Raw genomic sequence first — 16,591 nt, 5'->3', positions numbered from 1 at the left:
TGTTAAAATTTATTGACATATCAAGCATTTCAGTGTTTTAATATGTTTTATTTTTTAAAAATGTCTTTTGAGGTATAGTTGATTTACAAATTATTTTAACCTCAGATATACAACATAGACCATTTGTTAGAATTTAGATAGATATACTCACATGTGCAAAAGGATATTCTTCATTGTAGCTTGTTTGCAATGGTAAGAATTTGGAACCAACTCTAATGTCCCTCACTAGGGATATTGGTTAAATAAATTAGAGTGTCTATAAAATGGAATATGGTGCAACCATAAAAAAAAAAATGGAGTTCTTCATATACTAATGTGGTGTGTTCTCCAAAATATAGTTAAAAATTAAGATGCAGAACAGGATGTATAGTTGGCTGCCATTCTGAAGAAAAATGTTTATAGGTGTCTGCATATAATAAAATGTTTCTGGAAGGGTAGTATACACTAGCTATAATTTTTACTCTAATTTTTTCTTTTAAAATTAAACTATAGTTGATTACTCTGGCTTCCCAGGTGGCTCAGTGGTAAAGAATCCACCTGGCAATTAGGAGACCTGGATTTGATCCCTGAATGGGGATGATCCCCTGGAGGAGGAAATGGCAACCTACTCCAGTATTCTTGCCTGGGAATTCCAAATCTTTTTATACTTTTTCAATTTGGGACTGTGAACATAGTACCTATTCAAAAAATAAAATAGTGTAAAAGATAATTTGATAAAATTCAATGTTCATTCCTGATTTAAGAAAATCTTCACAAACTATATATGTCTATATGTCAGTCACATAATTTAAAGACACATGTTGAACTAGAAGTATTTGTGAGAATGGGTTATATTCTCAAATAGAAAAGAGCCCTTACACAGTAGTACGACGTTTAATAACTCAATAGAAAGACATGTAGTGTTTTCTAATTTAACTTTTCACAAATACCTTTCCTCTACACTGTATATCCTTTGTGAGAGTAAAATTCATAGTATCTTTTTCTCTTTGCTAGTAGACCAGTGCTTTGAACTTACTATACTTGTTAAATAGTTGTTGAATTAATATTGTTAGAAACCTGGTAGGTTGCACCTGTGACTTGTTCGCAGACTTTTAACGCTGTAAGAGATTTTTTTTTTGCCTTGTCACACAGCATGTGGCATCTTAGTTCCTCGACCAGGGATAGAGCCTACGCCTGTTGCCTTGAAATACGGCATCTTAACCACTGCATCACCAGGGAAGTCCCAAGCTATAAGAGACTTTTTTTTAGCTTAGATAACATGTCCAAAGTTACAAAACGAGCTGTGAAAGAGCTGAGACTGGAACTGGGTTTTCCAGAGTAAAGGGGATTCTGGAGGAAACACTGGAAATGGTAGGCTCTCATTTCAGTGTTGCCACATGTTAAATTTTTAAAAATAGAATTACTTCTGGTGTATTCTTGGCCCCATTCTGTTAATATATGTGTCCTTAAGTTTTTTTGTTCAAGTCGTTTCATCTCTTTTGGAGTGTTCTTTGTTTCTTACTCTTGAAAGCAATCCATTTTTCAAGCTATAATTTAAATCCCTCCAATCTAGAGTTTTACTTGCAGTCCCAATTTGTATCTCATCGGTTGCCTGCATTAGAGTTGTCAATTTGTCTTTTTAATATTAATAGATACTCTTCTCTAGGCGGCTGATGATCTTATTCATATTTGAATCTTCATCATGAAGCTTCCAGTGTTTTGCATATGTTGGGTACTAAAGTAATAATAATTGAAATTGTAGAAAATGAACTTCAAAAAAATTTAAATTCTACTTCATTAAATAGTGAGACTTGAACATGGTTCAGTTTTGAAAGGCTCAGTAAAGTTTATTGTGAAAGGCTTGAACTGATGTTCCCCAGACACCCAGGTCCACTCTTGTCAGTCAGTCAAATCTTAACTTAAAAAAATTCTCTAAGATAATAATCACATTTTGGAAAAGGATAGATGTAATTTTTTTTTTAATAAAACTGTTTTCTTACAAAGCCTATTAATTTATTTGAAACTTCAAAAAACTTTGACTACTAGAGCTCTGATTTAGAGACAAACGTAGGGATAAAAACTGCTCTGCACAAAAAAGCACAAACATGTTTTTTAGTATTAGGGCAGGTCCACATTTAATACAATTACATAATCTTGATGAAGGGAGCTATATAATGACATCTTCAAGTCTCTATGTTTTTCTTGAACAGTAGTATGCCAAGCTAATAAACATAACTGCACATAAAAGCCTTGTGAAATGACAGAAAAGTGTCAGCCCTTTACTGTGGGCAAGCACAAGGTAATACATGGAGGAGAAAATAATTGTCCAGATTACACCAATGGATGAGGGAGTGCTAATCTAGCAAGAAACCTGGCTTCTATCTAAAATAGTAATGTTTTAGAATATTCTTTTGAGTTTGAACAAAGTTGATGATAATTTGTAAAATTATTACATAATGAGATTGAACAAGAACATGATATTGTAACATTAAAAGTAATGGACAGTACAGCCAGGGCCATGAGATAGTATTAAAGATATACAGGTATATGGTAAGATACATAAGGACAAGCTGTTTTATAGCTTTTTATTGTTAAAGTAGGATGCTTTAGGATGATGTCCCTAAACTTTGAGTTTTTAATGTAAATTTTAGACAGTTAAAGACTTTCTCAATTCACTCAATGAAAGATAACAGTATTTATTTTTTTATAAAATTCTCTTTGAGAAATGACCCATGAAATTAACTAGACATAATACTAAGTATGGGGATAACATTTTTAATGAAATTCACAGAAATATTTTTGTCATCTGCAGAACTATGTTATTGTGACAGAAATAAAGAAATGAAACCTAGTAGAGTTTTGTCAGAGAAGGTGATGGCACCCCACTCCAGTACTCTTGCCTGGAAAATCCCATGGACGGAGGAACCTGGTGGGCTGCAGTCCATGGGGTCACGAAGAGTCGGACACTTACTGAGTGACTTCACTTTCACTTTTCACTTTCATGCATTGGAGAAGGAAATGGTAACCCACTCCAGTGTTCTTGCCTGGAGAATCCCAGGGACGGCGGGGCCTGGTGGGCTACCGTCTGTGGGGTCGCAGAGTCGGACATGACTGAAGTGACTTAGCAGCAGAGTTACGTTAACTTTTATCTTGACCATAAAATCTTCCTGAAAAACCACAGTAGATGTCGCTTACCTGGATTTTGAACAGTATTTTCAGCTTTTCCAACACACTAGAGGAACTATTTTTTCTAGAGGAAAATTAGAGGAAAATGTGCACTAGAGGAAGCAATTTCTGACTGGAAGGGAATACTATGCTTCATAAGTAAGAGGCCTTTTAATACTTGAATAGATGGTTGCATGTAACTGTCCATTAATTCAATAGTTACTCTTGTATACTTAGTTTGCTCTGTTCTGACAGGATTTCTACATGGATGGGTCTAAATATGGGGTAAAATTCTGAATTGATCATTTTACCCTTTTTGTTACATTTAAGTGCACATATTTTAGTTGTGATAAAGGGTATGACTTTTCTAAAAATCTTATATAAATTTCACTTGTAGGTACTGTGTATGATGTAAGTCACTATAATGCTTTGCTTAAAGTCTACCTTCAAAATGAGCATAAATTTTCACCAACTGACTTCTTGGCAAAAATGGAAAAAGAAAACATTCAACCAAATCGAGTAAGTAGTTGCTATTACAGATGTGTTTATTGGTCATATCAACTTTTGTTTTTAACCAAGAAAAAAAATTATTAAAAAGTATTTACTGGCCCATTTCTTTGACAGGTGACATACCAAAGGTTGATTGCTGCTTATTGTAATATGGGAGATATTGAAGGTGCCAGGTATGTAGTTTTATAAATGTATGTTTAAGCAAACAAATATGTACGTCTTGTAGACCTAGAATATAGTCTTTTTTTTTTTTAATTAGAAAATTATTTTAGAAGGGTTTTAGCCTAGCGAATTTGGTCATATGACTTAGATAAAATACTAAATTGTGTAAAAGGGGAAAGATAATTAATTGAAAATTACTATTTTAATTAAAAGTATAATTTACTGGAGCAGAAGTTTAAAATTGTTGGGTTAAAAGCTGGTTTTACTTTTTTTGTTCGTTAAATTGCTGTTTCCAAAAACAAATGTTGGTAACCATTTACATTGTATTCATTTATAAAACTGATAATATTCTCTTTATTTCACAAATGTTTTATATAAAATCAGTTGTGACATTGTTCATGGATAGTTTATTCCTACTTTTGGATGGAGGGTTTAGGAAATAAGGAATAAATTGAAATGTATAATCTCATTTTTAATGAAATGAATCTTGTTAAACTTTATGCTTTTTGAAGCTTAATTAGTAGTACAGAAGAAACAATGAGATTTTTAAAATTTACCCTCTATCTTTAACAAGTGTACTTGAAAACTATTGATACAACTTCAGGGAGTGGGATTTTTGTGTGCACATATTGTAAAAAGTGTTTTTCATGTATTTCCAAGAAGTATTTTTATTTCTCTTTTGTTGCAGCACGATTCTTGGATTTATGAAAACTAAGGATCTTCCAGTCACAGAGGCAGTATTCAGTGCTCTTGTCACGGGGCATGCAAGATCTGGGTAATGCTTAGCCTAGGGATTTACTCTCAAGTGAGGTTTAATTTATAGGAAGCTATTGTAGAAAATTCTTAAAACTATGTTTAACTCTAAAAAGACTCTTTTGAGTCTATGTGGTAGAATATGCACATCTTAATATAAGTTATTCTTAAATTATCTGATTAAATTTTTATTTGAAGGTTTTCAGTTTTAAAAACTGAACTTGATCCAAAGTAACTGATTTTGTAAAGTTTATTAACTGTTTTGCTAGTGCCCTAGAAAATATTTTTATTTTTGAAGAATATTTTACTAAATGTTATTCTTTCCTAAAAAGATAAATTTGAGTCATAACATGCCCAATGGAAGAGGGCACATTCTTTAATGTCTGTAATTATTGTATAATTTGGTTTTGGAAAAGTTACCTATAAAAATTTGAGATGTTAAGGATCCTTATTATTTTGGAAACCTATTACTAGTTTAATATGTATTTTTAATACATGTTAATACATATACATTTTTATAATATATATCTAATATGTATTTTTCCTTTTCTGATGTTACGATTCTAAATGTTTGTACTTAAGAATTTTTAATAAGCAGAGGTAATATATTCTAGATTAAATGATATGACATTTGGCAGTATTACAGTAATCTGTTTTATTTTCTTTGAATTAATGTACAGAGATATGGAGAATGCAGAAAATATTCTCACAGTAATGAAAGAGGCTGGAATTGAGCCTGGTCCAGACACATACCTAGCACTATTGAATGCATATGCCGAGAAGGGTGATATTGACCATGTTAAACAGGTGTGACTTACATAAATAAACATACTTTTAAATCATTTGTATAAACTCTTCAATTTTGCGTGATATGGAAAAGTATAGTGTATATCTGTTTTTAATGATATCTCTTATAGATAGTCTTGAAGGAGAATTCTTACTAGAGTTCAGTACTTTGCTGCTGATGTAACAATTATTGCTGAAACAGAATATTTTCTGTTTTACAAAAGAAGTCTTAAACCTTTAGATGGTGTGTGTCCTCAGTGTCTCAGTCGTTTCTGACTCTTTGAAACTCCATGGACTGTAGCCTGATAGGCTCCTCTGTCCATGGGATTTTCCAGGCAAGAATACTAGAGCGAGTTGCCATTTCCTACTCTAGGGGATCTTCCCGACCCAGGGATTGAACCCATGCCTCTTTGAGTCTCCTGCATTGGCAGGCAGGTTCTTTACCACTGTACCATATATATAAATTTTTAAAATGTTGGTATTTTAATGTATTTAGATTCAGTTTAAAAAATTTTGCATCTCACTTGTTCTTTTAATTTCTGGACCTTCCTTTAGACCCTGGAGAAAGTGGAGAAGTCTGATCTTTACCTTATGGATCGTGATTTATTGCAAATTATCTTGAGCTTCAGTAAAGCTGGGTATCCTCAATATGTCCCAGAAATTTTGGAAAAAATTACATATGAAAGAAGATATATTCCAGGTAGTTTTAAAGTTTTTATTTTCATAATTTTTCTAAAAATAAAACTATTTTTACATGACGGAATGGACATTCTCTAGCAATAGGGTATTGTGGTAGATGAACATACGATTCTTTTAAAGCTTTAATAAACTGAAAAAATTGAGTTAATGAATACATGGGAATATTTTGATTTGGAAGTATTTATTATTTAGGTAATAACTCCTTTTTGGTACTTGCAGTTCATAAGTTTGTCTTTTGATGTTGATATGAATGGGAAATCAGTAACAGATTTTGTTTAAATTGGTAACAAAAGATGTCTTTGTTTTTTTCCAGATACAATGAACCTCATTTTGCTTTTAGTCACTGAAAAATTGGAAGATACGGCATTGCAGATTTTATTAGCATGTCCTATATCAAGGGAAAGCAGTCTGAATGACTTTGGCAGTTTCTTTTTACGACACTGTGTGACTATGAATACGGTATTCAAATAGTCCATTTTTACTTTGTAGACAGTGTAATCGGCAGTGAAATAAGATTGTTTAAAATAGAAGAACATATTATGAAACTAGATCAACTATTAATATAAATAGTAAGAAAGCTTTGTTTTTGTGTTGGAAGAGTTTTGGGCAGAAAGAGGATGAGGGGTTCACTTTTCTTTTTTCTCAAAAGCAGAAGGTCAAATGGTAGGGTATTTGCAGATTGAACTGACGCGTAGTGCCTTTCTTTTCCAGCCTCCAGAGCAGCTTAGAGACTACTGTAAGAAGCTGAAGGAAGCCCAGCTGCACACGTTGCCTTTGCAGTTCACGCTCCAGTGTGCTTTAGTGGCTCAAAAATTCGGTACTATATTCTCAAAATTAGAACTCACATAAGCAAGTTTTGCTGAGGTAGCTTTGATATATTTTATGGTATCTTTTTCAGATTTGGCAAAAGTGCTGATGAAGGCTTTGAAGGACGAAGGTTTTCCTATTAGAACTCATTATTTTTGGCCGTTGCTAGTTGGATATCAGAAGGAGAAAAATGTTCAAGGTTTGGTTTCACCTTTTACAGATATAGTGGTTCAGATATCCAGTATAACAGTTTCTGTACACATTTAATTGAATTATTTGAGGAAACATACTTATTAAACCTTATGAGGAAATAGAATTGGTTTAAGTCATGGTAAAGTATTAGGTAAAAGCTTAAAAGACAAACATAATGGATTTCTTTCATCTTAATTTCATTTCTTATTTCATCTCTAATCTTGGTATTCAAACTTGTGATTGTGGCTTTAAATAGCTCATCATTTTTAAGTTCTTCAAAAAACGCTTTAGTTCTTGGTTTTACATACATATAGTGTTTGAAATTAGTTTATCTAGCCTTATTAAAGTGAAAGTTATATACTGTACAACCAGACCATTTTCTTCCTGGACCAGTCTATTTTTCCTTTACTGAGCTGTTACAATAATAGGAAAGGCAAGAGAACTTTTATTGCAAAATAAGTGCTCATGGCCTGACAGCCTACTGATTGAAGGACAGAAATGTTCAATCTTTCAGGTTCTTAAGTACGTTTAAGCATTTAGCATACTTTTCCCTGTACACATGGGATGTCTATAGGATATGAATAAGAATTGAACAAATATTAAATTTTAGAGCACAGTATCTAATTCCTTGGTTTGCATTATTGGTAATTCAGAAAGAGTAGTCTCATAAAAAGATGCTTTTAACAGAAGTACTTCCCCCTTGGGGAAACAAAAAATGGTCTTTTTCATTTTATCTTGCTGTATAATGTGCTTTAGAATGAGATGCAGGGTTGTTAGTATGACATTGGGTGACAAACAAAGTGCGCAAACAACAAAAAAGTGCTTTTAGCAGACTTTGATATTGCAATTTTGTTTTAAGTATATAGCTGTCTTCTGGTTTAAAGGAAATAGTGAAACAAGTCTTCCCTAATTGTTTCTGGCTCTAAAAGTATCTAAATCCTTTTTAGAAAAATCTTGGGGAAAACAGTATGTTAGTTGATTAACTCTTTGCGTATCCTCCAGTTCTGAAAGCTTCAAGAGGTAACCTTTAACCTAGTATTTTTGAACCACAGGAAATCTACATCATTCCATGAAAATCCTTGGGCATATTAGTATTGCCCACTGTACACAGATAATGAAAATACTTTGAGTACTCCCGTTGAAACCTTTGTTTGTTCATCAGGTCAATTTTTTTCCCTCAACTTATCACAGTATGTAGACTTGAATTGTTTACTTCATTTTACTACTTAGTAAACATGAAAGAAGAATTTAGGTAATTTCTGTCCATAGTTGTATCTCAGGCTAGTAGAAAAGTGGACTCTTATCTCCCGACCCTCTTTTCTTAGACTCTTAGGATCAAAGGTACCTTTTTGAAAGCTCCCATTATATTAATGAAGGAACTGAGAGCCCAGAGAGTCAGTGAATGGTCTTAGGTTCTACATGTAGTTGTCAGTGGTGCTTGGATTAGAACACAGTTTCTGTCCTCCTGTTTTAAATACTCATTGTTAATACCTTAACAACTCCATATTTAGACATTGGTAAATACACTGTATTTGTTTTCTAAAAATTCTTAGCTGTTGGTTAAAAATTAGGTATTGATTTTTGAATTAAGGACATTTTTAAAAAGTGGTACCAAGTTATTTTAGTCAATGAAGATTTTTAACTGGAAAAATAGGAAAACTGAGGAAGTTAGCCTGAGAGTACAAGAGATTGTCAGCTGGTTTACAGTTTTTAAAAACTCATTTCTCCCTTGCAAGTAGTCCTGAAAATAAAGTATGTGTTCTGCAGACTTTTCTTCATGTAACAGGTCAATGACTGTATATATTTTATATAGTTTCGTTCAATTCAGTCTCTCAGTCGGGTCCAACTCTTTGCGACCCCATGGACCACAGCACGCCAGGCTTCCCAGTCCATCACCAACTCCCGGATCTTGCTCAGACTCACGTCCATCAAGTCGGTGATGCCGTCCAACCGTCTCAACCTCCGTTGTCCCCTTCTCCTCCTGCCCTCAATCTTTCCCAACATCAGGGTCTTGAGAGTCAGTTCTTTGCATCAGTTGGCCAAAGTATTGGAGCTTTAGTTCCTCCAATGAATATTCAGGACTGATTTCTTTTAGGATTGACTAGTTTGATCTCCTTGCAGTCCAAGGGACTCTCAAGAGTCTTCTCCAGCACCACAGTTGAAAAGCATCAATTCTCCAGCACCCTGTAAGATAAAGAAGTAACATTCTTAATAGTGCAGTGACTTTATCTTTTGGGGAATGTCATATGTGAACTGGTAGAAATAAATAGAAGAAAGTAATGGCTACAGAGATGGAGGATGTAGAGGAGTATTTTTCATAAGGAAAAAATAAAACTAGGAAATCAAAGAAAGGTATTCAGAGCTCAGATAAGACTGAACTAAGTTTTCAACTGTAGCATGATCACACGTTTATTGAATAGAATTTTTCTGGCTGCAAATTTGGCCATCACCAAGCTCTAAAAAAGATTCTTATAGCGACTTCCTCATGGCTTATCTTGCTGGCGTTTCTCTGTGGTGCAAATAGAAAAATCCTCTCTTAGAATTTTAGTGGACTGGCCCAAGTGAGAGGAAATAATGCAGGATGATTAAGGATCTACATGCCTTGGTATATTTTTAGAAACCTGAAAATAAGAATATAAAAGGTAAAATATGAAAGGAAAGGCTGGTATGAAAGCCTAAATACCAGTTGAGTAAAATGGTTGAGTAGGAGGTACTTTTTATTTTTCTTAGTAAAATGCTTTCTGTTGAAAATCTAAACAAACAAATGGAGATGCATCTATGTCTGGTTTCATTGGAAGCAGTTTACTTTTTTCCCCCAAATGGCTTACAATAAGTTTTTTTTTTTAATTTGAGCAAAATCTGTACTTTAGTTAACAATACTATATCACACATTAATTTCCTGTTTTTTTTTTTTCTTTTTTTAAAAACATAGTATTTTCTCTATATTCTAAGAATTGGATTAGAAGCTTCAGGCCTCGTTCAGTTTTTTTGTTTTTAAAGATCACTAAGGTAATAAATTTTCTAGACTTTGAGCAGTAATACTTGATGTCAAAATACATGGAACTGTATCAAAGTTTTCAGTGGATATAAATTAGAAATCTGGCATTCTGTTCATACTAAGTCAAACAAGTAGAATAAAAAAGAATCCTTATTTTAGGGGATACTTTTTAAAAAATAAGAAATTCCCTCCTTGTAAAGTGAGTTCTCTGGGTAGAGTCTAAAATCATGTGGCATAAACAACCCTAGTCAGTGGGATTTGTTCAGAAAACCCATGTATCTTTCCCAGTAGTTTGAAGTACTTTAATTCCTTTAAAACTTTTGAATGGAGACTGTCCTTTCGATTCATAAACTTTATTGTGCTTACATTTGAAATGTTGTTTACTAGATGGTTTAGATTTTCTAAGTTCACAGAGGTTTGGGATCCTTGTTTATCTAAGTTAATACATGAATATTTTTTTAAAATGTGGATTGTATTTTTGAGGAAGATACATGTAGGTATGTCAGATCAGTCACCTTTCTTTCTTACTGAGAAGTGTTTGCATCTTCCTGTCCGACTATAGTGACTGAAGTGAATATCCTTGACTGAACTCATCTGAGCAATGATGGGAATCCAGGTTTTCATAAAACTGCCTTAGTTTCAGTTGGAAAGATACATAAGTTAAAAATGCTACCAATGCAGGTCATCTCAACAGGCAGAATGCACTCTTCCTGACCTGAAGAGCATTATTAGAAGATTGAAGAATTAAGAGATTAAAATATATTTGAGGCATTGATGATGAGAAGTGTTTGTATAGGAATCTTCGGTCTGTAGTCAGTTTGTTGACCTGTTTGCAAGAAAATGAAACAATTATTTTATGCTATTTTAGAGTATTTTAAGACAGCGAAAAAATTTTAGTTGTTACTATTAACATTTGTTTAGTATTTTTAGGGTTTCACACAGATTTTAGTTTTAGTGAGCACCCTGAGAAGTAAATATGGAGCTTTATCATCATTCCTGAGTCCAAAAGGACTTGATCTTAGGTCCTTCTGATTGGAGGGGAAAGTGTAGGTTTTTCTTTTTTTGTAGTGTTTCAAGCACCTGCCTGCAGTTAGTAAACAGTGTTTCTATTTTAGGACATGTCTTTGACATTGAAGAAAATGCTTACTTAACTTTTGTTAAAATAAAGATTATTGGACTCCTGGAGGCATTTCCAACTTTATTTAAGTAGAGAAATCTATACTCTTCCCCTGAGTAGGCTGAGATGAAAGCCTTCTTAATATAGAACTTTATATACTGATCAGTTTAAACTGAGTTGCAATACTGGGATTCTTTTTGTTCAGTATGTTTTTTTCAGATGTCCTCCATCTTCCTGTAGGCCTAGACCACAGGAATTTGTTCCATACCTGTGGGTAATATTTGCAGTTTTGATACTTTCCTTCCATCCATTTAATAGGCATGGACTCTTACAGGTCAGAAAATTGTTCTGTTTATTGAGTGCCTTGATGTATTGCCTTATTACATGGATGGTGGGTAGAAGGATCAAGTCAAATGTTACATGTTAAATTGTTGTTATGTGTTAAAATGTCTAGAAGGTTTGGGTATATTGCCATTTCTAGTGTGTAAGCTAAGAAATTATGGCCCAGTAAAGTGGAGTTTCTCTGAATGTTGAGCTTTAAGCCAACTTTCTCACTCTCCTCTTTGACTTTCATCAAGAGGGTTTTTAGTTCCTCTTCACTTTCTGCCATAAGGATGGTATCATCTGCATATCTGAGGTTATTGATATTTCTCCCAGCACTCTTGATTCCAGCTTGTGCTTCTTCCAGCCCAGCATTTCTCATGATGTACTCTGCATAGAAGTTAAATAAGCAGGGTGACAATATACAGCCTTGACGTACTCTTTTTCCTATTTGGAACCAGTCTGTTGTTCCATGTCCAGTTCTAACTGTTGCTTCCTGACCTGCATACAGATTTCTTAAGAGGCAGGTCATGTGGTCTGGTATTCCCATCTCTTTCAGAATTTTCCACAGTTTATTGTGATCCACACAGTCAAAGGCTTTGGCATAGTCAATAAAGCAGAAATAGAAAACCAAGATCATGGCATCTGGTCCCATCACTTCTTCGGAAATCGATGGGAAAACAGTGGAAACAGTGGCAGACTTTATTTTTTGGGTTCCAAAATCACTGCAGATGGTGATTGCAGCCATGAAATTAAAAGACGCTTACTCCTTGGAAGGAAAGTTATGACCAACGTAGACAGCATATTCAAAAGCAGAGGCATTACTTTGCCAACAAAGGTCCATCTAGTCAAGGCTATGGTTTTTCCAGTGGTCATGTATGGATGTGAGAGTTGGACTGTGAAGAAAGCTAAGCTCTAAAGAATTGATGCTTTTGAACTGTGGTGTTGGAGAAGACTCTTGAGAGTGCCTTGGACTGCAAGGAGATCCAACCAGTCCATCCTAAAGGAGATCAGTCCTAGGTGTTCATTGGAAGGACTGATGCTGAAGCTGAAACTCCACTACTTTGGCCACCTCATGCGAAGAGTTGACTCACTGGAAAAGACTCTGATGCTGGGAGGGATTGGGGTCAGGAGAAGTGGACCACAGAGATGAGGTGGCTGGATGGCATCACCAACTTAGTGGACATGAGTTTGGGTGAACTCTGGGAGTTGGTGATGGACAGGGAGGCCTGGAGTGCTGTGATTCATGGGGTTGCAAAGAGTCAGACACGACTGAGCAACTGAACTGAACTGAAAGTGGAGTTACTCACACTCACTCTGCCATTAAGTGCCAGAACCAGAGTTGAAAGCTAAGTCTCTTTAAACTGCAAACCTTGCTTTTGTTTTGTCACTTCACTGTAATGTCGTACCTGAAATTTAGAAATTTACTTTAAACCGTGGTCATGAAAGCAGTCATTACTGGCCAGAAGATACTTCGAGGACATTAGATTAGCACAGGTCTATTACTGGTAATTGTAAAGCAGCTATGTACTGTGCCAGGTGCTTAGTAATTTTTGCGTATGAAGAAGAGCCCAGTGTGACTTGCCATTTTTATGATAGATATAAAGGCTGTTAGTACTAATTCCCAGGAGTTGTTGGAGGAATAGCTTCAGATTTTTCTTGCAATTATTGTTTAGGCTTGTGTGTGCTGTATGGACCAACTTGACATGCATGTTCTCTTTAATCTATACGTAAGCACATGCTTTGTCTTTTGGGGTTTTTTTTCTGTGTTGTTTTTACATCTTGAAAAATACATCTAATTAAGGTTTTGAAAATACTGGGTAATTTTAAATATAATGAACTGTTTAAAAGGTTTTGAACCATAATCTGAATTTTATCTAAAAAATGTGCAATATTCATAATGTAGTCAGACTTGTCTCTATATGCAATTCTGTATTCAGTGAGAATTTATAGTCAAGTTTTGGTACTAGAATTTATTACATAAGAAACTTAAAGAGATACAGTTTTTATGTAGATAATACCATAAATCAAAAACAGGGATTTTTTTTAGGAGAAGTTTTAACAATGTGAAAGTAATGAAGCTAAAGAAGTAAATTCTAAAGAGAAAAACAAATGAGGTCTTTCTTAAACTATTGCTTCTGTCAAAGTAGGTAGCACCTGAGCAGTTTGACAATATTCTAGAATTGTCTAATTTAAAGAAATCTGTTTGTACTTTTTGAAGCTAACCATAGCTTTGGAAAACATGAACTGTCCTTTTGAGAAGTTAATAAAAGATGTTTTTATGAATGAGGGAAATGAAAGAATGGACAATTTACTAGACTTTTACAGTGTAAAATACAATGAGACTAGCTCATTAGAGTCAATTATTCTTTCTTGTGTTATTAAATAAGAATTCCCAGGGTAGTTATTAATAAGAATTCACAAGGAATTCTTTACATAAGTGCTTAACTTAAAAACTTTTGTCTTGAACAGATCTCTTCTCACCCCACTCCTCTAATCCCTTGTCTCTGATATTTATTCATGTCAAGTTTTATTTTGTAGATCCATCAATGCTGTGTGATAGCAGTGATGTTTTATGATCTCTGTTCAGTTGGGATACTGGAAATTATTAAGCATCTGGCTTAATTGTTTTCATTTTTCTTATAAATTCTGGAGTATTTCCTTACTGTTTACTTCTGAATTAATAGGGAGAGATGAAGGAAGGAGCAGTTTAATTTTTTTCATTTAGCATCTTATCACCCAGTTTTGTTCTTTCTCTTTCAGACAAACAAAATGCTGAGTACTTTTCCTACGTTACAATTCAAATAGATGAACTGAACTTTTGATCTTTTGTTAATGTATTCTAAGTTCTTCATCTCTGTGTTCTTTAATTTGATCTTACAGGTATAGTGGAAGTCCTCAAAGGAATGCATGAAATAGGAGTAACTCCTGATCAGGAGACATACGTTAATTATGTGTTTCCGTGCTTTGATAGTATCAAGTCAGTTCGTGCTGTTTTGCAGGTGAGCACAGTGTGGCTTTAATTTCATAATTGAAGAGAGCATCTTCCCTCCCTAGTGTTTTGTGGTAACCAAGGAAAAAGTCACTGAGCTGAGTACTAAAATGGTTATGTTGGTATATAACTTTCTAAAGCTTTGTAAAAAATATTGGTGAGTGTAACACCTGTAAAGTTGTTAAACTTTAAAAAAACTTTAAAAGGGAAAGTAACATTTGTCTTGTGTTGAAGAGAGAACGTGCCAATATCATACAAAATTTAAATAAAACAATTTCACTCTAACCCCACTCTACAATGTAACTGTACCTATGTTTTGAGTAGTACTTTTACTTCTCTATGAATTTTCATAATAAACTCTTAATAAATTTACTATTCCAGTTTTTTTTTTGAATGATTTTTTGTTTGACCCCAAAGCTTTATTTTCCTACCAGATACTTCCTGTCCCCACCAGAATAAGCAAGACATTTATAAAAGGGCCTGTGAAGAATCGACTTGGATAGTGCACTGGCTCGGCAAATGGTTGCACTTTGATTTTCAGAATAAAGCACTTAGGAACAAGGCAATTAGGAACAACCCTGTAGAGTACACATACTTCAAGAAGTAATATTTTGCTCAGAAGACCTGTTGCTTAGGTGGTTATTCACATAATGCCTTTATTTTTCTATATTGTTAGCGTGTCTTTTCTTTTAAATCATTTCATAATTACAGTCCTCTTAAAGATAGTTTATGTCTTGAGTGTTTTTAGCTTTCTTCCCTGAATCCTTAACAGTGTATTTTGAGACTGTGCTATCCATATTTAACTGTTAAAAAATGCACTTAAAAAGGTAGTTTCCCCACATATTTCCCCAAAACCTACTCTTCTCACTTGGCACCTTTACATTATAGTATCTAATTCCACAAATTAGTTTTTATGATTGAATGTCTTATTGTATAGATGTACCATAATTTATCTTTATTTCTTATTATTGGTTAGTTGATTTTTAATATGGTGCTGTTATTATAAAGTGGTTCAGTAAATATGTTCAGCTGAATTTCAGCTCATTTACTTAAATTATTAAATATGATATTGAGACAAGTAATTACCCATTTGGAGTTAAATAAAAATAAATTTGACCTGTACCTCATTATATGCCTTAAAATATCATCTTGGATCAATACATTCTTTGTTTTGGATTAGTACATTGTTGTAAATGAGAGAGTAGTTCTAATGTCTTCAGTAGTAAACTCCCTAGAAGGAAGGCACTCTAATAGTAACAGATTATATAAATTTAAAGATAAACATTTAATTTAGGATGTTGAAACTCCATCTCATAGCTTTTGCTAAAGTTTGGTTTTTCAGTTTATTTGTATTTTAGAAAATGATCTTTTAAAATAAAAGATCATTAGAGTTTCTGATATAAAGAAATGGGAAAACAGGAAATTTCAATATTTTTAGCTGAGGTATATTATCATTGAAATATGCTTTATCCCTAGGAAAATGGATGTCCACATGATGATAATGTGTTTTCTCAAGCTGAATTGAGAAGTAAAGCAGTAAATGGAAACTTAGATTATATTTTATCATTTCGTAAGTATGCAACATAAGTAGTAAACTTGGCGGGTGTTAATTTCCGTGACTTTTGAGAACATACAGGGTAGTCCATGCCCTCACTCCCTGCCTTGGGTAGTTCAAAGTAATTTCCATGAAAGGGAGGAAGTTCTTATAAGTTTTTTTAAAAATTATCCTGATAAGACGGTTTATGAATTGAAATTTATAAATAATTGGGAAGTAGTTTTAAAATTTAAAGAACCTTGGAAGTAACATGGTGTTAGGTTGGAATGGGGACCTGAAAGGCTTGGATCTTATTTATAATGAACTGCTGATTATGGGATCAGAAACAAATCTCTCTACCATTCTTTTGTTTCAATTTCATGAAATGGGATTGTATTGCCTGTCTCTCTACCTTGTGGGAGTTGTGAAAATCCTCTGAGATGTGGTTTTTGAAAGTGTTTTCTAAACTAATGCTTATTATGGCCCTCAGTTACGTGAAGCCAGCTCCCCAGGCCTCATTAATGAAACACAGCAAATGTTTACTAAACACTTATAAATGGTAGGGTGCTTTACAGT

At 33.8% G+C, this 16,591-nt stretch overlaps 1 protein-coding gene across 3 annotated transcripts in view; it reads left to right on the top strand.

The window, feature by feature from the left end:
* Positions 1 to 16,591, top strand: part of LRPPRC (leucine rich pentatricopeptide repeat containing) — a 101,498-nt gene that overhangs the window by 16,060 nt on the left and 68,847 nt on the right. For all 3 annotated transcript variants that reach the window (XM_055539957.1, XM_055539959.1, XM_055539958.1), the window contains 10 exons: positions 3,542 to 3,663; positions 3,769 to 3,827; positions 4,505 to 4,591; positions 5,250 to 5,376; positions 5,911 to 6,055; positions 6,368 to 6,513; positions 6,766 to 6,871; positions 6,953 to 7,060; positions 14,373 to 14,491; positions 15,958 to 16,051. In XM_055539957.1, coding sequence (XP_055395932.1) covers positions 3,542 to 3,663; positions 3,769 to 3,827; positions 4,505 to 4,591; positions 5,250 to 5,376; positions 5,911 to 6,055; positions 6,368 to 6,513; positions 6,766 to 6,871; positions 6,953 to 7,060; positions 14,373 to 14,491; positions 15,958 to 16,051 — 1,113 coding nt within the window. The remainder of the gene's footprint in view (positions 1 to 3,541; positions 3,664 to 3,768; positions 3,828 to 4,504; positions 4,592 to 5,249; positions 5,377 to 5,910; positions 6,056 to 6,367; positions 6,514 to 6,765; positions 6,872 to 6,952; positions 7,061 to 14,372; positions 14,492 to 15,957; positions 16,052 to 16,591) is intronic.

This window comes from Bubalus kerabau, chromosome 11 (genome assembly GCF_029407905.1).
Source record: "Bubalus kerabau isolate K-KA32 ecotype Philippines breed swamp buffalo chromosome 11, PCC_UOA_SB_1v2, whole genome shotgun sequence".
NCBI lineage: Eukaryota > Metazoa > Chordata > Mammalia > Artiodactyla > Bovidae > Bubalus > Bubalus kerabau.
The sequence above is the reverse complement of the archived record's forward strand: the minus strand, read 5'-3'. Positions and strand labels throughout refer to the sequence as shown.